At 37.9% G+C, this 25,458-nt stretch overlaps 3 protein-coding genes across 5 annotated transcripts in view; 1 reads left to right on the top strand and 2 right to left on the bottom strand.

Annotated features, from left to right (window-relative positions):
• The window catches only part of cmtm8b (CKLF-like MARVEL transmembrane domain containing 8b), a 51,922-nt gene extending 43,394 nt beyond the window's left edge, over positions 1–8,528 (bottom strand). The window contains exons 1-2 of the mRNA XM_058398314.1: positions 8,498–8,528; positions 6,000–6,073 (exon numbers count right to left, since the gene is read on the bottom strand). The gene's annotated coding sequence lies outside the window, so the exon portion shown is untranslated. The remainder of the gene's footprint in view (positions 1–5,999; positions 6,074–8,497) is intronic.
• Positions 8,529–8,845: 317 nt separating this feature from the next.
• On the top strand, positions 8,846–19,628 carry ctnnb1 (catenin (cadherin-associated protein), beta 1). Of its 3 annotated transcripts, none has more exons than XM_058398118.1 (17): positions 8,846–9,013; positions 12,320–12,370; positions 12,690–12,914; positions 13,238–13,491; positions 13,699–13,937; positions 14,131–14,332; positions 14,444–14,588; positions 14,710–14,813; positions 14,923–14,952; positions 15,332–15,670; positions 15,772–15,930; positions 16,005–16,124; positions 16,336–16,486; positions 16,970–17,091; positions 17,401–17,461; positions 18,487–18,711; positions 18,876–19,628. In XM_058398118.1, the coding sequence occupies exons 2-16, from the start codon at positions 12,358–12,360 to the stop codon at positions 18,693–18,695; spliced, it is 2,373 nt and encodes a 790-aa protein (XP_058254101.1). In that variant the 5' UTR covers positions 8,846–9,013; positions 12,320–12,357; the 3' UTR covers positions 18,696–18,711; positions 18,876–19,628. The 3 variants fall into 3 exon arrangements, with proteins under 3 accessions (XP_058254101.1, XP_058254120.1, XP_058254111.1); XM_058398128.1 differs by lacking the exon at positions 8,846–9,013 and adding an exon at positions 10,026–10,181; XM_058398137.1 differs by lacking the exon at positions 14,923–14,952.
• Positions 19,629–20,049: 421 nt separating this feature from the next.
• The window catches only part of ulk4 (unc-51 like kinase 4), a 91,351-nt gene continuing 85,942 nt past the window's right edge, over positions 20,050–25,458 (bottom strand). The window contains exons 36-37 of the mRNA XM_058398045.1: positions 21,334–21,419; positions 20,050–20,251 (exon numbers count right to left, since the gene is read on the bottom strand). Coding sequence (XP_058254028.1) covers positions 20,131–20,251; positions 21,334–21,419 — 207 coding nt within the window. The 3' untranslated portion in view covers positions 20,050–20,130. The remainder of the gene's footprint in view (positions 20,252–21,333; positions 21,420–25,458) is intronic.

Here is a 25,458-nt window from a genome sequence, read left to right as displayed (position 1 = left end):
TTTACTAGTACTATGTCACTAAATTACCAGTGGCATAACAGTGTCAAGCCACAATCAACAATTTCTACTGGTTTCTCCAGTGCATTGTAGGGTTATTATTTCTCTTCTGGTTGGCCTAACATGTCTGTTAACATACCGTAAAGGGTGTGGCCACATGAGTGGCGGTGGGTGACAGCTGCCACTCTTGAAATAAGCCCTGCCACCCTAACTGCCTTTCCATCCATGTGCTTAAATCACATATTTGAGAGATCTGTATTCTCCTATACAATACAGACCTAATCTTAAGTGTCTTGACCAACACCTACAAAACTACAGTGAACTTGGATCTATAAAGACAGTATGAATGTAGAAAAACAGGTGCTATGTTATTGTTAATGTTATTATTACAGTAAATAGCCTATTCTAAAATATATTAAGAAAGGGTTTCAATTTAAAAAATGTGAATTAAAGAAAAAAAATAAATGAGGATAACAGAATGTTATGCGAAATGCACCACATATTAAAATGATCATTAAATGATATCTCATGACTTATAGGACATGTCATATGTGATTATGTATGATATGAATTTATGATGTATATATCAGAATTGCCTTCAAATCTGCCCACTTTCAGATGTCAATTAACATATTTTGTTCACCTTGTATATAACCAGTATATAATAACTTAAGCATGAAAAACAATGTTAACAAAATTATTTATCTAATTGAATTATTTATCTAATGGTATCTAATATTATATAATAGTACACATTATGCAAAAGCATATCTTGTTTCCTGAGCAGATCTGCTTGAACATCTGCATCTACTGATGTTACAGGATGTGCAATATAAAATGTTTTTAATATTATATTATATTTTATATAATAGTAAAAAATGTTCTATCCTATATACATGTTTACATTTTAAGTCTCTAATAAGAAAACTTTGCATTATGAGATGGGTCAATTTACAAGGTAAAATTAATTTGTTAACATTAATGTTTGCAAATGTAAAATATAAAGAGAAAATTAGACCATTCTGCATTCTCTTACCTATGCAACATATCAGCCATCACAGCAGTTGCCATACAGAGTTTTTGTGGCTATTCACATGTTACTTATAGTCCCAATCATTTAAAGTGGAAAATATATACACTTTTTAAATACTTTTTACAACTGTATTGCTATTTAATTATAGGTGGGATGGTCTGAATCAAATGGGGTGTCAGAGTGGTAAGGATTAATTTAGTTGTGAATAACTGTACATGTTTTTGCCAATTGAATCAAGGGGGAAGCATTGAGAAATGAATGAGAACTGTCCACATTTTGTACTAGTTAGAAAAGATTATTTCTAGTTTTATTTGTATGCTTATTTTATTTTATTTTATTTTATTGATTTTAAAATGCACAAAAATACACTCTGACTCTGAATGTGTAGTATGCCATGCATAAACAACAGAATAGACCATTTAATATTGTGCCACAACTGAGAGGAATAATACATTTTGAATTGCCTATCTTCAGTTGTCAATTGATGTAAAAATGTGTTCCGGTCTTTCATTCATACAGTAAATTAGTAAAATGACAAAAAGAGAACAGGTATATAAGTGTTCTGGTTAAACAGAGAAATTACCAGTGCTACATGACTGATTTCATATGTTCAAACACGGCATGAATGAAGGAGCAGCGCTGTCGAGAAACAGACATTTACCTGTATGTCTCTCCATTTGCTATACTATATCGGGTTGACTGCACAGCAACGATGGCGTAGCACACTATAAAATCTCACATATAAAATGTAGTAGGGCATTTTCTCTGAATTATGCACATATCGCTTTAAAAATGGCTTGAGATAATAAAAAAACAATTGACCCCTTAATTGTTTGCAAATCAGCTTTTCATTGCCTCATTCCAAATTGTCTTAGTGCTTTAAGGCTGTAGAACACAAACTAATGCTAGTGTTTTTACACAACATTAGTCACTAGATGACAGTTATTATGAACAGCAGCACTGCATTGGTAGCAGTTTCCAAGAGACTCAGGGCCTGTTCCCCCCTCCCGTTTCTTGCGGGAGCTCTTGAACTCGTTTTAAGTCGGCCACCACACCATGTCTAATGGCCCCCGCTGAGTCTGCAGTCCTGCTCCCACCGCTTCCCTGCAACAAGCTCATCGGCCCCAAATCAAACCATAGAAAATTGGGCTTAAAATATCAGGGAGCAGCCCCACAAAAACCCAAAAGCAGCATCTGTCGCCAGCTTACATGAAAGTTGAGCTCACAGGGGATAGTATGCACATCAGTGTTTCATATCAAACACACACTGTTTATTTGGGTTTGTGTTTATTTTTTTATCAATGTTGGTTATTTTTAGCTGTGTAGAATAGCTGTGTGTGGAATACGGGAAATGAGCGGCGTGGGTCTGCGTATAGCTTGCGGTAAGTCGATGTGAATGGTCCAAGAGAGGTGAGCAACACATTCATTACTGCTGAATTCATTACTGCTGAATGATATGAATCATGCTATTACTATGGCAGGCTCTTCTTCAGGATAGTGCAATATTGCAGATGTATAAAGCAGCATAGTTATATTCTACTAATTCATAATGGCTTTCGGGTTAGTATGCAGATTAGTCTGGGATTCAATTGGTTGTAAATGCTTTCATGAAAAATGTGCATGTGTTGGTTTGTTTGTTTAGTATAGATGTCAAGGTGTCAGTACCTTTTATGTTACTAGGGGTGACAAATACAGTCAGTGCTTAACCAAAGCACAGTTACAAGTGCAATGCATTTTACTGAGTAGTCAACCTCTCTGTGTTTCTCTTCACATTGGCAGAATCTAGTGATAAGGTGAGGATACACAACCGACTGGCTCGGGTAGTGCTGCCTCCACTCCAAACACAGACACACACACACACACACACACACACACTGTGATTCTATTTATGCACATACATACGCATACACACTCACAAACAGAAATACACTAAGGGACGAGCAGCTGTCAGTCAACCTCTGCTCTGTACTTTGTCAGACTCTGAAAAATGTATGTGATACTCAGCTGAAAGATTCTTATTACACAGGCACAATACTAGTCTGAATTCATATACCTGCTAGTGGTAAAGATGATGTAAATTTTGGATAGATTTGGATGAGAGAATGAAGAAAAGACTTTGAATATCGAGGGGGAGGGGAGATAGTGAACGCCATTCCTGTGTCTGTGTGGAAAGAACGGCAGTCGATCCCATGTATTGTTCAATCAGCTCGAGCTATTCTTCTTTCCTTTAGGCAGCTAGGGAAGCAGACAGACAAGACAAAAAGCCAGACAGAAAAAATAGACAAGCAGAAAGGTAGGTGGCAGATGTACAGTAAAGCCCATTTTTATATGAGACTTGCAAAATGAAAATCTAAAACTGCCAATAATATGCAGCAATAGTGGGGAAAAAAGCAATGCAGCAATAATAAAAGCAGGGAGGTCAGACTGGCTGAGACCAAGGCTGGAACTAAAGGTAAATCATAGATACATGTATACGTAATAAAAAAAGGCTCCTATAATTCTGCTAAAATATTTTCAATTGTGTGTGTGTGTGTGAGCATTTTATAGAGTGTCCATATTTTTTATACCACCATAAAAGAAGGGGAGGGGTAATGCCATACAAAGAGAAAGTTCTTCATTGTGTAAAAATATAAACACAGATGAGCTGTGTCTTTGATTTGTTCATGCTTTTCACTCTGCACAGCAGGGATGTTCATGAGGACGTGGCCTCTTTGCATTCGATGTAAATAGGAACCATGGACGCTGTGTGATGAGATTATATTCCTGCCGTTCCTGCTTTCGCTCTTCTTCCCCTTCCCTTTCTCTCCCCCTTTTTCAAAATAGTACATTTTCACTGCCATTATAATCTTTTTGCTGGCTTTGATTCATCTTTTTCGCTTCCCTCGCATAGCATGTGCCTCCCTGGATTGAATAGATGTGTAATGGTGTTTTGGATGTTACAGTGCAGATGAAGGATGCTTATTGTTTGCAGACAGTCTAAGTGCCTGCCAGTCAGTGTCTGACTACTAGCTTATCATATTATACTACATGCACCACAGTAACAAATAAAAACTCTAAGACAATCATTTGGATAATTTTTTGTTTCCAAATGCACAATGATTCTAAGGTTCATCCTTGTCTTTACAACTATCCACCATCCAGAAATACTTTAATAAGTCCTTAATATCAACCGTAATGAAAACACTTAAAACAACTCATAACAGATACGAACTGAAATAATTGCAAGTCTTTTTTTTTTTGCTGTGGTTATCTTTTAAATAGGCTGAAATGTGTGCTTGTAAGAATAAAATATATTGTATGTTATCTCATGTAAGCAATATCAATTAAACCAAAATAATTAAAATAAATAAAATAAAAAAGCCCAATATATATATGTATATTAAAAAAAAGATTTTTACCTCAGCATTAGGTTACACAGCTTTGTTCGGGTGAGCATTTATTGAATTTGTTTCATTTTAATAATTTTTGTCAAAATGTGTTCAATAATAATAATAATAATAATAATAATAATAATAATAATAATATACACTTGTTTTTTTTTTTCAAAATACAAAATAAGATCATTTGTCACTGTGAATTATTTATCCATGATTACTATTTGTGTTTTAATATAGGAAAGATATAGGGAAAGATGGCTTACAAAAATAGAAATTGTTTAGAAATGAGAAAACATGAATGAATAAATAAATAAATAAATAAATAAACATTCTTACAACAGACATCAGGTAAATTTCGTTTTTACATATATGTAAAAATACAACAAAGATCTAATTTTATATTTTGATTAAATAATTTCAATTTAAATGACATTTGATAACCTTTGTCATAACAGAAATCTTTAAGCTGACAGTCTGGTTAATTCTAAATGCTCTAGTGTTTTCTCTTTTGGAGTAACAATAGGCCGCGCTGTGTTGAGATGGAAAGCCCAAACTTTTATTCGGTATTAGGGATTTCTATGGCATCAACTGGGATAACAGCAGAGCCGATGAATGTGGAGGGGGTGGCTGACCAACTCTTTAATCTGAGTTTTTGAACCCTACAATGAAGTGGAACACAAAGGAGGCTGACCTGCGGTCGGATATTGTTGCCTGTGTAGCCTTACAAAGCAGAGGAACTTTGAAGGGAATTTTGAGTCGAGGTGCTCAAAAGAGGGTTTTGTATTTGTTTATGCAAGTAAGATTACGCTTCAGTGTCTGGGAATGGTTGGGTGCTTGCTGTGCTCTGGTGTCTCTGTGTTAAATAGCAACGCCTTTTTAACACAGAAAGAGATGTAGAACACATCGATTTAATCAGTAAATTCAATTCAGGCATTTATTTATTACTTTATGTATTTTAGTAATAGAAATATTTATGTTACTAGTATTTATGTTAGTTATTTAAATAACTAAAATATGGTCAATTGGGGAAAACAGCATTCTTTTATAAATCATGATAATATTGGATTTTTAATTGAATAAAAATTAATGAATTAATTTGAAAAATGAATACTAAACTACAAAGATTTTTTTGTTGTGACATTTTCAAAACAAATATAAGCAAACTGAACATTATTATAACTTCTGTGCCATGTTTAAATCAAATATAAAGATGACTTAAGAAAGTCAAGCAATTATTTTTCCCACTGTCAGCTTAATTACCAAGTATTATTGAGAGTTTCCAGAATTTTTATTTCTGGTTGTTTTACCCAATAAATAAATAAATAAATAAATAAATAAATAAATAAATAAATAAATAAAAATACATTTTTCAATCCATTTCATTTTATGTTCAGTATGGATTGAAATGAATTTCCTTATAATATTCAGGTCCTCTATTTTAAAACCTAAGCAACATTTTTTAGCATGTAAATGACAATTTGCAATTTTTGTTGTATTAACATAAAGTATTTTTGCCCTGATGGTTACTGTTATTTTTTGGATACACAGGGATAAAATTACATCAATCTTTTTTTTTTTTTTTTTATCCCTACCTCCATATGTTGCTTCTGCATCTTGTGCTCAAATATGCCTTGCATCATGAAAGGGCTTTAGTCACTTCATTATACTGCAATATCAAACAAACTTTATATTAGTAAGATCAATAAATCGTTATTTAATGTAAAAATGTACAAACATGACTAAGAGCATCTGTGGCTGCTCCAAGAAGCACAGCACTGTGTGCCTGTATACTCTGCGTGCTGGCATGGGCAATAATGCTGGGCAAGACCCAGGCACTTCATGGAAGAGTCTGTGTCCTTTGCCAGACATTATTGTGGATGCCAGGATGTAGGTTCGAAACCTTTAGCTAAGTTGAGGTCAGGGTACACAATCGTGTGAGCACACAAGTGGGTTTTAGCTCGCCCCCTCCTTTCACATACAGAGAAAGGTGCCCCTCCCCTCTGTACACTGCATCAATTCCACTTGCTTCCCAGGGGGAAAGTCTGCTTTTCACACAAATAAATCCCACCACCACCACCACCTCTCTTTCCATCTCTTTTGCTCAAATGTAAGCAAGGAACTCGATGCATCCCATTGCATCCTTGTGGGATGTGACCTCGCCTTTTCTTTAGGTAAACTAGCACTCCTGGCTATGCATACGACCTTCTAGACTCCTCCTGAACCTACTGGGAGAAAAACAGCCTATGCATATGTAATCCTGTTTTGTATGTGCATGCATCTCTGAGCTTGCATTCTATCTCTTTGTCATAACTCATGTGATTTTTCTTACAGTGTTGTGGGCGGGATACAGACTACAATGCTTTTCCAAACATTTCCATTCTTTCTTTATCCACATGCCCTTAATATACAATATATGTACCATGTACTATCATTCCAAAAGCTTTATTTAGGTTTAGGTAGAACACATATTTCTTAGCAGTAGAGCAGGACTGCATTATGTACAGCATTTGTTTTGCTATTATGTTAATAAATGAGCAGTTAATGATTTCATGATGACTGCTGTGCATTCAGAGATTCAGTCAAACTGTTGAAGCATTTCTACTGTGATTCATAATAAAAATGGAATGCAATGTTATTAATAGTGTGTGTGATTATTTTTAATGATCATTTACTGTATGTTTTTAACCAACTGATTTTTAAAACAATATTTAACTGAGAAATAAAAATCCATCTTATCCATCTATCTTGTTTTGAATTGTAAGAATTGTAAGAAGCAGGAACTATTATTTAAATAAAATTTCCATTCACGTAACATGTATAACAACATTAATAATAATGATTATGATGACAACAACAATAATAATAATGATAATAATGATGGTGGAGTTTGTGGTTGTTGTTGTTATTATTATTATTATTATTATTATCATTGTTATCATCATCATCATCATAACCATTATTATTGTTGTTGTTGTTGTTGTTGTTATTATTATTATTATTATTAGTAGTAGTAGTAGTAGTAGTATCCTTGTTGTTGTTGCTGTTGTATTCTCCATGTCAGATATGCCCAGTATAATTCTGATCCCCACTAAGGTGAAATACCAAGGTTTCCCCAATTTTTTTTTAGATCTAATAGTGAAGTGACATAAAAATGTTAAGCAATGTACGAGAAGAAGGAAAAAGGGGGGGGAAATGACACTTATAAAACAGGTAATAAATGTGAAAAAGCTATAGAATCTATCTATGTTTCTTTTCATTATCAAATGTAATTGACTATTGATTTGACTTAATAATTCTACAGATACAAAGATAGCAGATACAGTTCAATATATATTTGAAATATTATATATTACTATATATTTAGCTGTGTACATTAATTTATAATTAGAAAAATTATTTGTGCATTTATTCATTTAGGCAAGTTAATATTGGACATTATTCTAGTTAAATATATATATCTTAATTTTCAACACAGTATAGTTTAGTGATTAAATAATTTAATGTTATATATCTCTCTGTCACAAATACACAACTCTACCTCAGTACACTCCCTCACTACCTACCTCAGCTCGTGATGTTAATATATTAACCTCTATAGCTGTTAGGATGGAGAAATAAACATTAAGTCTTATTGACAAAGGAACCCCATGAAACTAATGTAGGATATGCAGCTTTGTTATTGTCAAATTTTATGGTATTATTCTGCATAAAGACTCACAGCAAAATCAGCGTCCTGTTCCTGGACAGTGGAAAAAAACAGAAGGCCATGGAAGGTAAATATAGCTACAACCTGAACTTCGGCTATTTCCAAAGAAAAAACGGAGCAGAACAGTAAATTAATGCCAGATTTTAAGGATGTATTAGAGATCATTTAAAACTACATTAAACCATTAAACACTTCCATTTAAATTTAACGTTCTTTATCTTAGTCCACATACAGTTCAGTGTTTTATATATATATATATATATATATATATATATATATATATATATATATATATATATATATATATTTATATAGTTTTTAACAAACTTTTAAAAACACACTGTTGTTCTGCCGGACAGACAGGTTTCAGTGGCACATACACACCTATTCAGCCGTCAAGTGTGACTCGGAGACGCGCTTCACTGTCTACACCGGAACAGGCAGAAAACTTAATGAGGGGGTGCGTCCCTCTGCCGCATTACAGCTCGCAGCACATGTGTTCCTACGCAAGTGTGAAGCATGCCTACGTCACTTGAGGATTTTACCAGCCGTTTATGTTTAAAAATATAATTTCAGAAAAAGATGTTGCATTTGTCTTATTGTCGGACGCGTTCTCTATTTTTGCTCTACTCATCATCATCAAAACATGAACGGAGCAGGGTCTACTTTAATCAAGGCGACGGGATATCATGGCCGCAGGAGTTTTTATAATGGCTCGTTCTAATGGTTTGACGCCATCTTACTTTGCGCGCTGCGGGAGAAGCTAGGATATCTTACTCCTTTTTCCGCGGAGGCGGTGGAGTGTACTGCGGGTGGTTTGCACACGTTTTCCCGGATTGTAGCGTAAATTCTTGACTGTAAACTGACACCCGACGAAGGAATAGGCATCCTTTGACGCAGGTAAGTGTCGCTTCGTGATGTAAAGCGTTAATTCTAATGTAACGTCTTGGTTATGTCGGTAAGTGAGCTAACGTTAGCCGTCCCAGCTTTTTGGTCATGCCGATTTGTCCCGTGTGTGTTCTTGCAGCAGCAACGCGTTAGCTAAATGGCTAGCTGACCGAGTGTCCAGTTCAGTACGCCTTATTCATCGAAGTATGCTAGCTATTGACGGGGTTTGCGTATGTAATTATTTAAATGTTTTATTTTTTAGTGTTTAGCCTAAAGGTGGTGTGGCTTCGCACCCTGTCGAGCGGGTTTGCCTGCTAGTTGGCTAGCAGCTATGTTTGGAAGATTATGGTGGATAGGACGCGCTTCCCTGCTGCTCCGAATTATTTTAATTGTTGTAATAAAGTGGATTTGAAAGGGTATATGTTTATTTATCCAGCCACAATTTGATACTGTTTAGCCAGTGGTGCTGAGTGAACGTTTAAACGTTAGACGATATCGTTAGATTTGTTACTTTTTTGCCCCTGAAGCACACTTTGCTTTGACCTGAGCGGACATGGAGCTGTTCCTCAACACCAACAACTCTCTCCACTTTACTCCACACTTCAGCCACTCTACAGACCAAATAATTACATTAACAATATTCTCTAATATCTTCCTTGTGCGGCCATATGTGGAGTTTTATCATGTTTGTTTTTAGTTTTATTGAAACCTAGATTTCCAGCGTTTTATTAAACCTAGATTCATATCCTAATCTAACTGTTATAATCGTAATATGTAACATTGTGGGGGATGTTTCGGATATTAAAAAATCTATGTATATAGCTAATGTTACGAAAAAGAAATTTTTCCCATTCCTATATACCATCCCCCAGTTACAAACAAAGGGTTTTAAAGTGTAGTTTTGGCCGCTGTGGTTGGAGAGGAAGTCGAGGAGGAGCCTGAGAGTGAAACCTGACTCCATGAGCAGTGGGAGCTGAGGAGCATTGAGGAGAGCTGAAGAGCTTTGAGGAGAGCTGAGGAGCATTGAGGCTCTGGCAGAAGTTGGAGACTCACACAGGATTTCCACTGAACAGGAAAAACAGCACTAGATGATTATTTTTGCCTGCATTGTGCAGGGACTTGTTAGGGGAAAAAAGGGATCCCTCATTACTGTTAACACACTCTGACTTCAGCTGTGCAGGTCAGTAATCACGGCGTGGTGTGTGTGTGTTCAGGGTTAGTACTGCATTCAGTTCAACTAAATTGACTTTCTTTGGTTTCTTTAGTATTGTCGTTAGATGGAGTCGCATTACAGGCGTGTTTAATGTGTGTTTACATTTCATGATTTAACCGCACAGATTTTATAAATTTTATATACTGTTCTTTATCTGCCTGTTTACCCAACAGGTTTATTGCCAGCTACAACAATCCTGTAATATATATTTTTTAATATTGTTTTTTTTAATTCAGTTTTTCTGGAGCTGAATCATGTTCCATTTCAAATCACAGCCTATTTCTTGTAAATTATTTGGTGGTGATTGTTGCAATCTTGTATAAAGTGTGTTCCTTTTTTGTATAAGGTACTGGTATTTAATTAGTGAGTTGGAGGTACTTGTTATAGGACACAGAACCGAAACTACGCTTAAAGTGGAAGAAGAGTATTATCGGACTGTTTTATTTATTTACCAGTATTATCGGACTGTTTGTGTACTCCACTGCTGAAGGAGTTTTATGGAAAAATGCAACCAGCAATGTTTTGAAATGAATTTCCCCTTTACATTTACTGATTTTTTCTTTATCTGGTTAGTTGGTGGTAGCATTCTGTTGGTCATTATATGGTACGTGTTGGAAATTTGGAATCAGTTTTAAACCAACAGACACCCCAACATTACAAGCGTAGCTCCCAACTAGGCCGGTTTTTCCAGACCCTATGGAAGGGTAGTAAACAAGACCGTGGATTCCTGGCAGTCCTGTTTTGCCAAGCAATTTTCTTGGTGTGCTGAACAATTCACCTCTGTTTTAACTTAATTTTTGTATTCATAATGTGATACAGATCTGATTTGAAAGCAAGGTGTGCATAGACTACATAGATTAAAATGGACCGTTAATAAGAGGCGGCAATGTAAAGCTCAGTTCACGCTGACCAGCCAGCAGAAAATAACCATGCAAGTGGAAATTGATTTTTTTTTTTTCTTGTGTAGGTTGCTACAAATACTTTCATGTTTTTCCTCTTCTGCAGCAGTATGTTAAACCTTAGCTGTGTTGCTAAAGAAACAAAGCTTTAGCTGTTGTTAAAAATGCTATTCTGCATCTTGCTTGTCTTGTACATGATTTTTAAAGGCTGTACGATTTTTTTTTTTGGCTCAGACCTCATTGCGTGCGAGTGTAAGTCATGCCACTCAGTGGGTAAGGCCTCCATGCTGCTGACTATTGCCACAATTGATTCCAGATGTTGGAACCTGCAGTTTGAGCCATTTGCTTGCTGCTGTTTCCTCTCAGCAGTCCGAGACCGAGTAGCACTGTAATACACACAGCTCCATCAAACACAGACAGAAGAAGGCAGTCATAGATGTAGAGCCGAGGACTGTTGAACTAGTTTTGGCAGAGCTGTGTAGTTTAACTCTTACTGCATGTTTAATCTATTCACATTAGTGAGATTTGCCATTTAACTTCAATGTTTCTGTTGCTATTATTCTATATAAATCTGCTGGCTGTGTGTAACTTAATTTATCCTGAATCAAAATTTAATACATAGGTTCAGAATTTTGCTCAGTAACTTGGGAAGAGTTTGTTCCTATTTGCATAGAGAAGGCACAATTGGGGCTTATGTTATGGTAATTGTGTAGGAGGCGAGCAACACTGAGCCCCTGTGGAGTATGTAACTGAATGCCATCGAGTTTCAGTAGGTGTTAAATGCTGTTTATGGGTAATAGGAAGTAAATGGCTTGAACACATTGACCCTGTAGGAGTTTAATGTTCTAACAGCACAAAATGGAGCTTGCCTAAGTGCTCAGCCCTTCCTTAATTAGTGATGTGAAAACATCTTTCACTGTAGGATGTGAGTTGTTTGGTTATTCATTTGATCAATATAAAATTAGACAATGCCAGTTTTCACTGTCGGCTAATTAGACAAATTCTGAGATCACAAAATAAACATTGTGACCTGTTGTATTAATAAATATAACTGTGCAAGGATGGTTTCAGACATATTTGGATCCAGTTCATCCTTCTCTGAACATACGTGCTGATATTTGCTCTGAGTTGAGCAGGCAGTAACATTCATGTCTGAATTAGTGTGTCACCACTGAGTGTGAAATTAACTGTGTCTGTTTGTTTCAGATTAGAAAGTTGTGCTGGCGGCAGGCTGAGCGAGGAACATGGCGACCCAGTGTAAGTTTTATGTCCAGCACTGTCCAAATTTTTCAGCAGTGTAACTAAAGATTTTGTTTATACTCCAATAGATTTAGTGCTTATCTCCAATAATTATTCTTGATGTGTAATATGTACTAATGCTAATTACACAAAACCTGAAAATACAGAATGCTCTGATTTTATTTATTCTTTATTAATGATAGGCTATTTTTCTTAGCTGTGTTTATTACCAGTAGACCTGTGGATTTGTTAGATACAATCACTAATATTAAATATTAGAATGTCTGTTCATTTGGGCAAATTACAGATTGTTTGTGTGTACACTTTTCATTTACAGCTGATCTGATGGAGCTCGACATGGCAATGGAGCCAGACCGTAAGGCTGCAGTTAGTAACTGGCAGCAGCAGTCGTACCTGGATTCAGGTATCCACTCTGGAGCAACCACCACTGCTCCCTCCCTCAGTGGTAAGGGCAATCCAGATGATGAGGATGTGGACAACCAGGTGCTGTATGAATGGGAGCAAGGATTCAATCAGAACTTCAGTCAAGACCAAGTGGCAGGTTTGTGTGTATGTCCTTTATTGGTGCAGATTAACCGTTGATGCCCTGAATTTTTTCTTAATTTTGTTGAAACCTCTGAATAAATTATTTTCTAGTGTTAAAATGGTTAGATCCCTCCATGCTCATACCCGTGTTGAAGCTTTCTGCAAGCTCTTTCGATTTTAAGTGCCTCTGATATTTTTCTGAATATTTGCTACTGTGTGTATTTTCACAATGCAGTGTTAAGACAAATGTGTTCAATATTTAGCATCACATGAAAACCACCACCCACTTTTATGTACAGCTGTATCTTATTTGTCCTTTTGTCATTTTGCTTTCTGTAGACATTGATGGTCAGTATGCCATGACTAGAGCCCAGAGAGTGAGGGCGGCCATGTTTCCAGAAACACTTGATGAGGGCATGCAGATTCCTTCCACACAGTTTGACAGTGCAACCCCGACCAATGTGCAGCGTCTAGCTGAACCCTCACAGATGCTTAAGCATGCTGTGGTCAATCTCATCAACTATCAGGATGATGCAGAACTGGCTACACGTGCCATCCCAGAACTCACAAAACTACTAAATGATGAGGATCAGGTACAATGCTTTTGTAATATTTTTATATACTGTCATTTTCAGAAGGGAAAATATTGGTTCTCTTTCAAATACCATATGATCTTCTGCAGTGTGATTTTCATGTATTGTCATTAACGTAAAAATTAACAGCAGTCATACCTTCTGCTGATATTATGTGCAGATGCATAATGTGAACTCACTGATTGTTTTCCTCTTCTTAATTTCCAGGTTGTGGTAAATAAGGCAGCAGTCATGGTGCACCAGCTCTCCAAGAAAGAGGCTTCACGCCATGCCATCATGCGCTCTCCTCAGATGGTTTCTGCCATCGTGAGGACCATGCAGAACACGAGTGATGTAGAGACAGCCCGATGCACAGCTGGCACCCTTCACAATCTCTCCCACCACAGAGAGGGGCTGCTTGCTATCTTCAAATCAGGCGGCATCCCAGCTCTTGTCAAAATGCTGGGGTTAGTCCTATAAGTCCATGATGCTTTCAACCTGATATCATCTGATATTTTAGCTAAAATAGGAACACTCTTACCTTGTTTTGATGATGGATAAATTCTGCATAGGACCTTTATGTATAATGGCTGGTGTTATTATGTAAGGCTTATTTTCCCACAGTCTGGTTCCTTGTCTCATAAGTAATGTTTTCTTCAGTTCTCCAGTGGATTCTGTACTGTTCTATGCCATCACAACTCTCCACAACCTGCTGCTGCACCAGGAGGGAGCCAAAATGGCTGTGCGTCTGGCTGGAGGTTTACAGAAGATGGTGGCATTGTTGAACAAAACCAATGTAAAATTCCTGGCAATTACAACAGACTGTCTTCAGATCCTGGCTTATGGCAATCAGGAAAGCAAAGTAAGATGCGTAATTTCTAAATGCAAATAGTTGGGACTGTTCTGTACCTTTCCAATAGTAGTGTATTGTTTAGATGTTTTGTTCCAGCTAATGCTGTGTCTTCTCCACTAGCTTATCATCTTGGCCAGTGGAGGCCCCCAGGCTCTGGTCAACATCATGAGGACATATACATATGAAAAGTTGTTGTGGACAACTAGTCGTGTGCTAAAAGTGCTGTCCGTGTGTTCCAGTAACAAACCTGCTATTGTTGAGGCCGGTAAGTCAGCAAACATTTTGCAAAGGTTCTTGGACCATTTGCTTGGTTACACAGACTATTTAAATAACTTTTAGTCTTAACTCTGTGCAGACTGATAACCTAATTCACGTGTGCTCTTCAGGTGGTATGCAGGCACTGGGTCTCCACCTTACAGATCCCAGCCAGCGATTGGTTCAGAACTGTCTATGGACGCTCAGGAACCTGTCAGATGCTGCCACCAAACAGGTGAACATCTTGTCTTATTTTTCTTCCACCTCTTTTACACCTCTTTACTTTTCTCTGTTCTTCCTACATGAGTGCTCTCTTTTTGTCTCCCCACTTTTCCATGGAGAAGACCTCCTTAGCTGAAGTAGATGTGATGCAGGTAATGGTCATTCCTGCCTTTATCTGTGGAGGGTCATGGGGTTGTAGCCAACACCTGACCTACCAAAAGTTAGGGTGTTTATCATTAAAGGAAAACCATGATGAAATGAACGCATGAACAAATGGTACATGTGATTGTAATGCCTGCCACAAATTTTACTCACTGGTTGGCATAGTGGCAGAATGTTGTGGAGTAATTGTCCTTTATCTTGTGGTGGTTGTTGTGATAGGATTAAACCTCATGCAGTACATGTATTTTTTTTTTTTTTTAAGTCTTAAATTACCTTGAAAACCTCTTGTTTTTGATTAGTGTTATCTTTTTTCAGTTTGCTTAGATTGGTTTCTAATGGAGAACTTTTTCTGTTGCTTTTCACCTACAGGAGGGCATGGAGGGCCTGTTGGGCACTCTGGTGCAGCTTTTAGGTTCTGATGACATCAATGTTGTGACCTGTGCTGCTGGCATACTGTCCAACCTTACCTGTAACAACTACAAGAACAAAATGATGGTGTGCCAGGTGGGTGGCATCGAGGCACTAGTGCGTACAGTCCTGCGTGCTGGAGATCGGGAGGACATTACTGAGCCTGCTATCTGTGCCCTTCGCCACCTCACCTCCAGACATCAGGATGCTGAAATGGCACAGAATGCAGTACGGCTACACTATGGCCTGCCAGTGGTGGTTAAACTTCTCCATCCCCCTTCACATTGGCCTCTTATAAAGGTACCATGTAACTCCTTGTGGCCATTTACATCATTCTGATGTGTGTTCTTATACTCATAATACTGACAGACCTTGTTTTAAACATTCTGCTTTGCTCCTAGGCTACAGTCGGTCTGATTCGTAATTTGGCTCTGTGCCCTGCCAATCATGCACCTCTTAGAGAACAAGGTGCCATCCCACGACTGGTCCAACTGCTTGTCAGAGCCCACCAAGATACTCAGAGACGAACTTCCATGGGAGGTACACAACAACAGTTTGTGGTGAGTCCTGTTGCTTATTGCTTATTTAAGGAAAGAGGAGAATGTGTTTTTGCTCACGGTCTGCTTTCTTGCAGGAGGGAGTTCGTATGGAGGAGATTGTAGAAGGATGCACTGGAGCACTGCACATTCTTGCAAGAGATATTCATAACAGGATTGTCATCAGAGGACTCAACACCATTCCACTCTTTGTCCAGGTTAGTTGGATCTTTCTCATGCAGGTTCAACTGTGGCCATAGCTATGATCATTCAGATTTTAAATCTGTTGAAACATGGCATATGTGTGAACTCATATTGGTAAATTATACATATAATTTGAGATGTAGTATTGTGAAACAGCTGAAATGCATTTTACATTTGTATTAGCTACTGTTGTAGGAATCTTAACTGAGTCTTTACTCCCACTAGCTGCTATACTCTCCCATTGAGAACATCCAGCGTGTAGCTGCAGGTGTCCTGTGTGAGTTGGCCCAGGATAAGGAGGCAGCTGAGGCCATTGAGGCAGAAGGAGCAACTGCACCACTCACAGAGCTACTTCACTCTCGAAATGAAGGCGTTGGTGAGGATCATAGTTTTTAATCACACTAATTCTGTGTGTGCTTATGAATTGACTAGCAAGATGGGCTTTGTCACTGTCTACTTCTAGTTGCCAAGTGATAGCAAATTGGCAGTTAGACTTGGGATTGACAGTTAGACTAGAATTGTTCAATTGGGAAGCCACAAACACTTGAGATTCAGACCCCAGTCTGCATATCAGCCACCAGTTTGTCCCCAGAGCAGCACAGGGCTTAAATGCAGTTAATGTAATTTACATTACATTACTTGGTTAAAATGAATACAGGCACTCTGCCCTAACATATGAATATCTGTTAATAATAATCAAATATTGGTTAGATAATGGTTAATTATACTGTCAGAGTGTTGTATAGTAATTGTAAAGTAACCCTGAAAAAAGTAGGTCTAATTAGCAGATATCTGTATGAAACTGGCTAGGCTACGCTGGATGCCTGACTGTACTGATGGCACTATCTCTCCTCCACAGCCACATATGCTGCAGCAGTGCTGTTCCGCATGTCAGAGGATAAACCCCAGGACTATAAGAAGAGACTGTCTGTGGAGCTCACCAGCTCCCTGTTCAGGACTGAGCCCATGACCTGGAACGAGGTAGAGCAGCTCATCCCAGCTAAACCCTTTTGAAATCCCCATGCAAGATTATCAGCGTAAAATGAATCTCGGGTCAAAGCCCAAATACCGTAGACTCTACTCTGAAAGGGACATTGAAACTGACATGACTGTTGAGTAATTTTCTAGGATTTCATACATAGCTCAGAACAGATGAAGCATAGTTTTTCATATATATATATATATATATATATATATAAAATGTATGTATGTATGAAAAACTATGCTTTATTTTTTATTTATTTTTTTGGGTGTGAAATTAAAGTTTTTACATTTTCTCATCCTCTCTAGACTGGGGACCTGGGTCTGGATATTGCAGCACAAGGAGAACCTCTTGGCTATAGGCCAGATGGTGAGTATACTGCCTTTCCACTGCAGAGCCAAGCTGTCTTGAGCAAGGCCAGAAACTGTTCATATTGGAACTTTGACAAAAGCATGATTAAGGCAGGCTTCTCGTTGGTTATGTTAGTATTCACAATTTTTCTTACACTTTCATTAACATTACAGGCAAAAATTCAAGTGCAATTAAAAAAAAAAAAAGCAAAGAAAAGAAAATGTTTGAGACTGGGCATATTCTAGTAAATAGTTTTTGACTGAATGGTGACATCAGTCATTCAGTTGAGTTGTATATATTCTGCCAGTAAGTTAAGGTAATCTGTGTGGACCTTTCAGCCTAATTGAAATCAGATAATGTAATATGAACAACCAAAAAAAATGGCATTGTGGAAATAATGGGTGCTGAATAATCGTGTAGTGTATGGTGCACTAGATAAATCTGTTAATTTTGCAATAAACTTGCGCACATCTTAATTCTTCTTGCATAGTCCACTCTAATCTTAGCACTGAAAACATTTCATTTAAACATTTATAATTCCAGTTTACAGCTACAATGACTGTAAACTCAGTTTCTCAGTAAATAACTGAAAGTAGACTATTTGCAGTATATTCCTGTGGTAAATATTCAGTGATAGTCGATACAGTAAATAAGGTTATTTTATTAAATACCTCATGTTTATGAACATGGGCCCCAGTCTCCAGTGCATGAGTTACTGTATTCTTGTAGTTTTCAGTTTTGTTTGAGCAGCAAACAACATAACCAGGTTAACAAACCTGTGCCGGCATGGAACTTGCACAATGCAGCAGTTGTAACCATTTGGCCCTGCGGTGATAAAAGGCTAAAAATAACCTTTCCCATGTTTGCATGCTCTAACTAGCTACCTTGAGTGTGGCATCTTGAAACTCCTGAAACATGGGCTTACATGTCTTGAAATAAGGAAGGTTTGCTGTTGTGAGCTGCCTGTTTAATATGCTTCTTCTAACCTAGTTGTGTGCACTCCCCTTCCCTCCACTCCCTTTCCATACTTCCCCTGTCCACAGACCCCAGCTATCGCTCCTACCACCCTGGAGGGTATGCGCAAGATGCTATGGGCATGGACCCCATGATGGAGCATGATATGGGTGGGCACCACCCTGGCACAGACTACCCTGTGGATGGCCTGCCTGACCTTGGGCACACCCAGGACCTGATGGATGGCCTTCCCCCAGGCGATAGCAATCAGCTGGCTTGGTTTGATACTGATCTGTAAATAAAGAACTTTTTAGGTGAGGCACTAACTCAACCAAACGTGAATGGCTTTTTGGGTTTGTTCAGTGCTTAAGCATCATGATGCAAGGCATGCAGTTAGCACAACTAATCTGAAAGTGAAGTTATGGCACTCTGACGTGTGTGATTCCTGACTAATAACAGTGTTTCTTTTGTCCCATAGCTGTATTGTCTGATCCGAATGAACCTGCATTGTGATTTGGCCTGAAGAGTTGCTGAGCGGTCTCAAGAGAGTGGGCTAGTTTCTCTGGAAGTGCCTGACACTAATACAAGCTGAGTTTCCTATGGGAACACGAGCAAGTAAATTTTTTTTTTTTGTTCTGGTCCTCACTGGTGGGAGTTTTAACCGCAGAGGAGTTTCAGTGGGCGGATTACTCAAAGAAAGCTCAAGAAGTGGATCATAAAATGGAATTTTAAACCTTAGCCTTGCCTGTAATTTTTTTTTCTTTTTACATTACTTTTTTTAAAAGATTCTGTAGTCTAATGGTACTTAATTAGCTTGCTTTGACACCTGTCTTTTATTTTGCAGTAATTTTTGTATTCTTTTCAAATCTCTTGCATAGTGTTAAATTATAGTGGTAATCCTCCATCAATTAAGATTTTATCAAGTTTATGGTGTAGAACACTAATTGAATTGTATTCTGATCAAGTGTAACATTGTGTAGCTTTTGTATAAAACCAAGAATGGAAGAAATGGTCCAAAACCCAGCTTTCTTGCTTTAACAAGATCACTGTTTCCGGTGTCGCAAAAGGGTCTGCAATCAAGGGGGCACTTCTTCTTCTTTATTTTTTTTTTAAGTTCTCTTTTGATGGTAGCTGTAGAAGGTTTTGAAATGATCCCCTTATTATTGTAGCCTGCTGTGTTTATTGGAGACATGGTTATGATGTGGCTAAATAAAATAATGGACAAACTTCATTTCATTTGTCTAGTAAATTTGACAAACCAGTGAATTTAGCTTTCTAAAAACACATATATATTTTTTTAATGCCTTAAACATGTCATTTAAAATTTAAGAGCTTCTACAACCCTTGTATCTGTCCTGTCCAGATTTTAGTGTTTTTTTTCCCTGCTTTAAGTGCATGTTTTGCTCATACCAGCTTTAACCAAGCTCTAACTTACCCCTTTGAGTTGACAGGAGTGTGCTAGAGCAGGCAAAACACACAGATGTGGAGTTTGGGGTTCTGTAGGGCCCACAAAATGAATGGTCCTGACTATATACATGAATCTAGCCGAAAAAAAGCTTGGGCAGTATTGATGTGGATGTATTGATTTACAGCAACACAAATGTTTAGCTTTCATGTTCTTTGTTGAGTACTGAGACTTTGGAAAAGCAAGTGTTTTATAATTTATTTACACAATGAATGGTACACATTACATTGAAATGTTGCTGCCACTAAAAAAAGACATACAAAAGAAGTTACATTAAGTGCATTGGGAGAGAAGCTTCACTAGTACTCCTGGTTCCTGTCCCATCTTGGTATCCAACTCCTTTCAAAATCTCAGCAGCTAGTGACCCTACTGCAGTGTCTGGCTGAGACCTAGAAAATGACCGCATTGAGTTTAGATGAAAGGAATTCTTAACTTCTGTTACAGAAAAGATTTGAAGGCAAAAAGAAGGCAGGCTTGGGTGCCTAAGAATCAATAAAATTGGGCAAATTTGCCCATTGAGCTCATAGCAGGTTTTAAAATTTTGCTTGCATATAATCTTATTACCTTGCAACTAAACTTATTTAATTATTTGAAGAATTTGTGAAACAAAATGTCATGAACATCGGCTGAAAGTTGTATGAATGTAATTAGAAGAAGCACAGGCCTACTTAAGATACATGTTGTGCCTCTGTATTATTAATGTACACTGTGGTATTAAATACTGCATGAAGTTGTCCTGTACTCAAAAGTAATACAACTGCTTGTGCTCAGTAGTAAATAATTACTGCATTCAGCTGGGGGAAAATCTTATAGATCAAGTCCAGTGAAAATATAAACTTCCAGTTCAGCATTTGGTTAATCCCGAGCCAGTGACACCTTCCCTTTTCCACATAAGCAAGCTCACAGATGAACACTGTTGAGTGACGGGACAAAGTAAAGCTCTCATCTACCCAGCGACCAGAGCCAGTGTTAGTCTCTTGCACTCTCACGAACAGATGGCTGTGGCACTGTCAGGACTTTAACTTATTGTCTGATGATAAGGAAGAATGCTTTTCTGTTGCATCACTTGGGAGCATGAAGACATTAATTCAATGAGCAGTTTTATTTTAATACTTGCTGTAGCATAACTCATTCATTAGGAGAATGGTGACTGGTACTGACAGTGTGCCAATAATACAGTGCAGTACAGATTACTCCCTCGTTTCAACTAAAGCATGGTTGGACAACTTCAAACGGGTAGCAGAGGAAAGGGTGGGGGGATGGAGGCAGCCAAGAGTGTCCAAACAATAGGCTTGTATCAATCTCTGGGAGAGGCAACAGCTCAAGGAAGCCCTCATCACACAAGTGCGCCTTGGCCTCTGACAAAAAAAATGGATCAAATCACAAGGTCTCTCTGAGAGACTAAAGCCGGGTTGAAACACTGGAAGGTGGAAGGGGGGGGATGAAAGCTTGCTTCCCTGTGCTACCTCACCTGTTACCATGGGCCAGCTTTCGGAGCGCTTGCACCAGGCTCTGACCTCCTTCTGTAGCCCAGCCTGCGCTGTCCATGGTACCCATCTGTGTGGGGAAAGATGAAATAAAAGTTTACACGCCAAGAGTAACGTAAGGTCTGTTTCCATCACATGGTTAATCTCACAGGTGAAATGAAAGAAAATTGCATTTAAAGACAAAGCTTCCTTTCCAAATTCACTAACACATAGGTTGTTTAAAAGCAACTGCTATATCTTGATTTAATTTGTATTAGTGTCAGTTGTAATAAATAAAATGTAAAATAATAAATATAACTATGAACATTATGTCCATCTTAAAACCTGCCTTTCTGCAGCCACATCTGCCTAACATCGTCTTGGCAGGAAACAGCCAGGGTAAAGAGTGTAAATAAAACAATTTCAGAATTCAGTTGCAGCAACATCTGCCTGGGTTTTCCCACACCACCACACACATCTCTTATAAAGACAGCAACTGTGTAACCCATTGATTCAGTGGATCAGAAGCTCTAGGTGACTGGCAGGCCTAATAATCATCATCCATGATGTTTATCTTCTGAAGAGCCCTCAAAGGGATCCTCCAACTACACCTTACCTCAGTGACCTGAGCACTACGCTGTGTTTGTGTGTTACCTTTAACATTCAGTACATTAACACAATAGACCAATAATCTATCACCAATTTTGTGTTATTGTTAACACAACAGCGTCATCGTGTACTCATCACACAAAACGGACATTTTTCTGCTTTCAGAATTTTTTAGTTCTATCATAAATGTACCTGTGTAGAAAAACACATTAATAAGTGTCTATAGGAACTATAGGAACTTAATGGGTAATTAGAGCTTATGACAGTGCAGAGGCTTTGTGGCTTTGATCTCTGATGTCATCACCCGAGTCTGCCTCACGAAGCACCTGTTACTAGGCAACAGTGTTATGGACCTGGGGGAGATACGCAGCTTCGACTTCTTCCTGTCCTCAATACCACTCAAAACCCTTCTTTCCTAATACAGTACACAACTCTTACTGCATTTGCTTTCATTCGATCTCTAGCGTAATCTACAACACACACACACACTTTTCTTTGTCTGTGCACATTCTGCATCATTATTTATCATTCATTAGCCATAATGTAACTCAGAAAATGGCCATTCTGTGTAAATAACTGGATCTGAGTGATCTGTGGTAGACAGATCCACTCTATCTAGATCAGAGTTATGGTGAAGCCACAGCCTGTCTCAGGAACACTGGGTGTGAGACAGCATGCATGCTTTGGAGCAGTGGGCAGAAACCCACAGCAAGCACATAAACATAAAGCACATAATCACTCACACCCCTGAGATCAGACTTGAACCCTGGACCTGTCCAATAACTGAAACTGACTGATCCGTGAACATACTATTCCTGTTTATTGTGATTTGCTTGGGTAGGATAATGCATGGGAACTTCCTAGCAAAAACCTCATGGTAAAAGTACATGTATTGTAGCCTGTCATGCACTCATTAAAAAATGACAGTAACAAACACTGTACAGAAAAACTCATAACATCAGATTCAGAACTAGTTTAAGAATTTAAAATATATTTGCTAATATACAGAAAAAAATATTTACTTTTAAGCTGAAGCTGTTAACATGGGAGATATGAAGCTTCAATTGCTAGCAAGTAGAACAGAGTTAATAATGACAGATTTCCAGCAATCAGCTGCAAAACACTGATCAGGGAGAGTTGAGGGTTCATTAAAAATGAGGAAAATAAACCATTTTGCTTTGTATACTTAGGGGCCCAATACAGGGGAAGAACAATACAGAGTGAGAAGGATACTGCACTGGCAAGCACAATATCACATGCTCAGAAGGCGGACTGAAGTCAACATGAATATAAGGGCTAAGCTGCTTAAAAATCGCAAAAAGAAAAGAATTCCTCTCCCAGCATCAATTTTCATACACAAAGGGGGAAAAAACTAGCACATTTATACAATAGATTTAGACATAGATAATGTATTTAGAGGATCTGCTATGAACATGACCAGGAATAACATGAAGACAGAGACAAGAGGATCTGGACACTGAACCCGGTAACTTGTGCACATGCTTACAAAAAACACAGAGTGGTAAAAGCAGAGTGGATTTAAAATAAGCTGCTTATAAGAAGACAAAGCCTAAATCCTAGTGTTAAGGTAATGTAGTGCAGTCCCAGTTGACAAGCTTGAAATATGGTTTGCAGCATGTGTATATGGAGCTTTACACCTATGCAGCTTTATCTGACCACTCCAAATCCCTGGCAGCTGCTCAAAGCTCAAATCCTCATCATTTCTATGAACATGAATAACTTAAACCTTTGTCTCCATAGTCTTGGATTTTTTTTCCATTATATAAATCTTTCGATTTCTGAACTTTCCAATGACCGAACACATTAGGGCTAAGTTGAAATTATTTATAGAGCTACTTGTATTTAATAAGACCATGTTTTGTTTAATAAAGAAAAACCTATAACTGATGATGCAGAAACATGTAACATTTATGGATGATGTCTGGAGTGTCAGCACTTTGAAACAGCCATGCTGCTCTGTAAAGCTCCCCAGTACAGGAAAGTCTTTAGGACAATGCAGTTTACACATTCTGGTACAATAACACGCTGCATTTTTCTGAGAGATAGAAAGAGAGAAAGATGCTGGTGAGGAAATGACTGTGTATTGTAGTTATGCTGTAAGAAAACTAACCTCCACAACATTACACTTTGACTATAATCATTAAAATGTGCTATGGGTTAATACATTAAGCACTGTAATCACTGGCAAATTGCTGTGTATAAGCAGAATAGCACACTCCAGACCAGGGGTGTCCAATCTTATCTGGGAAGGGTCAGTATGGGTACAGGTTTTTATTCCGATCAAGCAGTAGCCACACCTGATTCCACCTGCTTAATCAGTTGATCTTGGCTTTCAATAGACTCAGGATGTGGGTTTTTGCTTGGCTGGAATGAAAACCTGCCCCCACACCTGCACTTTCCGGATATGATTTGACGCTCGTGCTGTATATATATATATATATATATATATATATATATATATATATAAATTGAACTTGAATCACTGCCCTATACAGCTCAGTGAGGCAGATCCAGCTGATCAATACACCTCTACATATCTGCTTATGTTTCTTAGTCTAATTATTAAGCACTGTCTGGTTCTAACAAATATTACTAAGCTTGAAACATTCTCTGGTTAAGTCCTGTAGTAAATCTGATGGAAATGGTGCTACAGAACATGAATTACAATAACTCCTGTGCGTGATATAGAAATTAACCTGTACACTTAACCCTCTGTGTGTCTCTCGTGCTCATTCTTATCACAGTGAAACACTACAAATGAGCGACTCATATAAGCAGTTTGGATATTCTATTACACAGTTCTTGTTTCTCTGACCGTTAATGACCTTAATCATTTTCCATACTGTTTCAAGACGAAATGAATTTGAAGTGAGCACAGTGATCATATGATAACACTTCATACAGCACATTGAAGCCAGTGCTAGAAGGCTGGCATGACATTTAATTAACTTGTTGGCATTTGCCTCTTGCTCACTCGCGTGTGGATGTGGCATGGACACACAGCACTTCATTTTCTGATTTCACAACAGAAGCGAGAGCACTGTCATCTGTCATGATATAATGGAGTGTTGTATTTTAAAGGCATATAGAACCTCTCATTGCTTTTTCAGAAATGTATGAGGCACCAGTGGAAATAATAGTTTGTTCCAAAAGTAAGAGAGACATCATGTCAAAGTAAGACAATGTTCTAAGCAAAAAAATGCTAGAACCCAAAAGAAATCATGCAAGAATAAATATACAGCTACTGTTCTCCATGGTTCTACGTTAAGTATCATCTCGTGATTTAAAATTAAATACAGGGTTTAGTCCCGGTGTTCTGCTCCCATATTAAATGTGGGTATTGTTGCATCCCAGACTTGAAATCCTCACTCCCTCTGTCAGCTTTGAAATGCTGTTTTAAAACAGGTCCAACACGTACTGGATCTATTTCTCATATTATGAGGCAATTAGTGAGCTCTTTGATGGCTTGATAAAAACAGGCATAAATAGATTTTACAGCA

The sequence above is a fragment of the Hemibagrus wyckioides genome, linkage group LG01 (assembly GCF_019097595.1).
Source record: "Hemibagrus wyckioides isolate EC202008001 linkage group LG01, SWU_Hwy_1.0, whole genome shotgun sequence".
Lineage (NCBI taxonomy): Eukaryota > Metazoa > Chordata > Actinopteri > Siluriformes > Bagridae > Hemibagrus > Hemibagrus wyckioides.
This window is presented reverse-complemented; position numbering and strand designations above follow the sequence as displayed.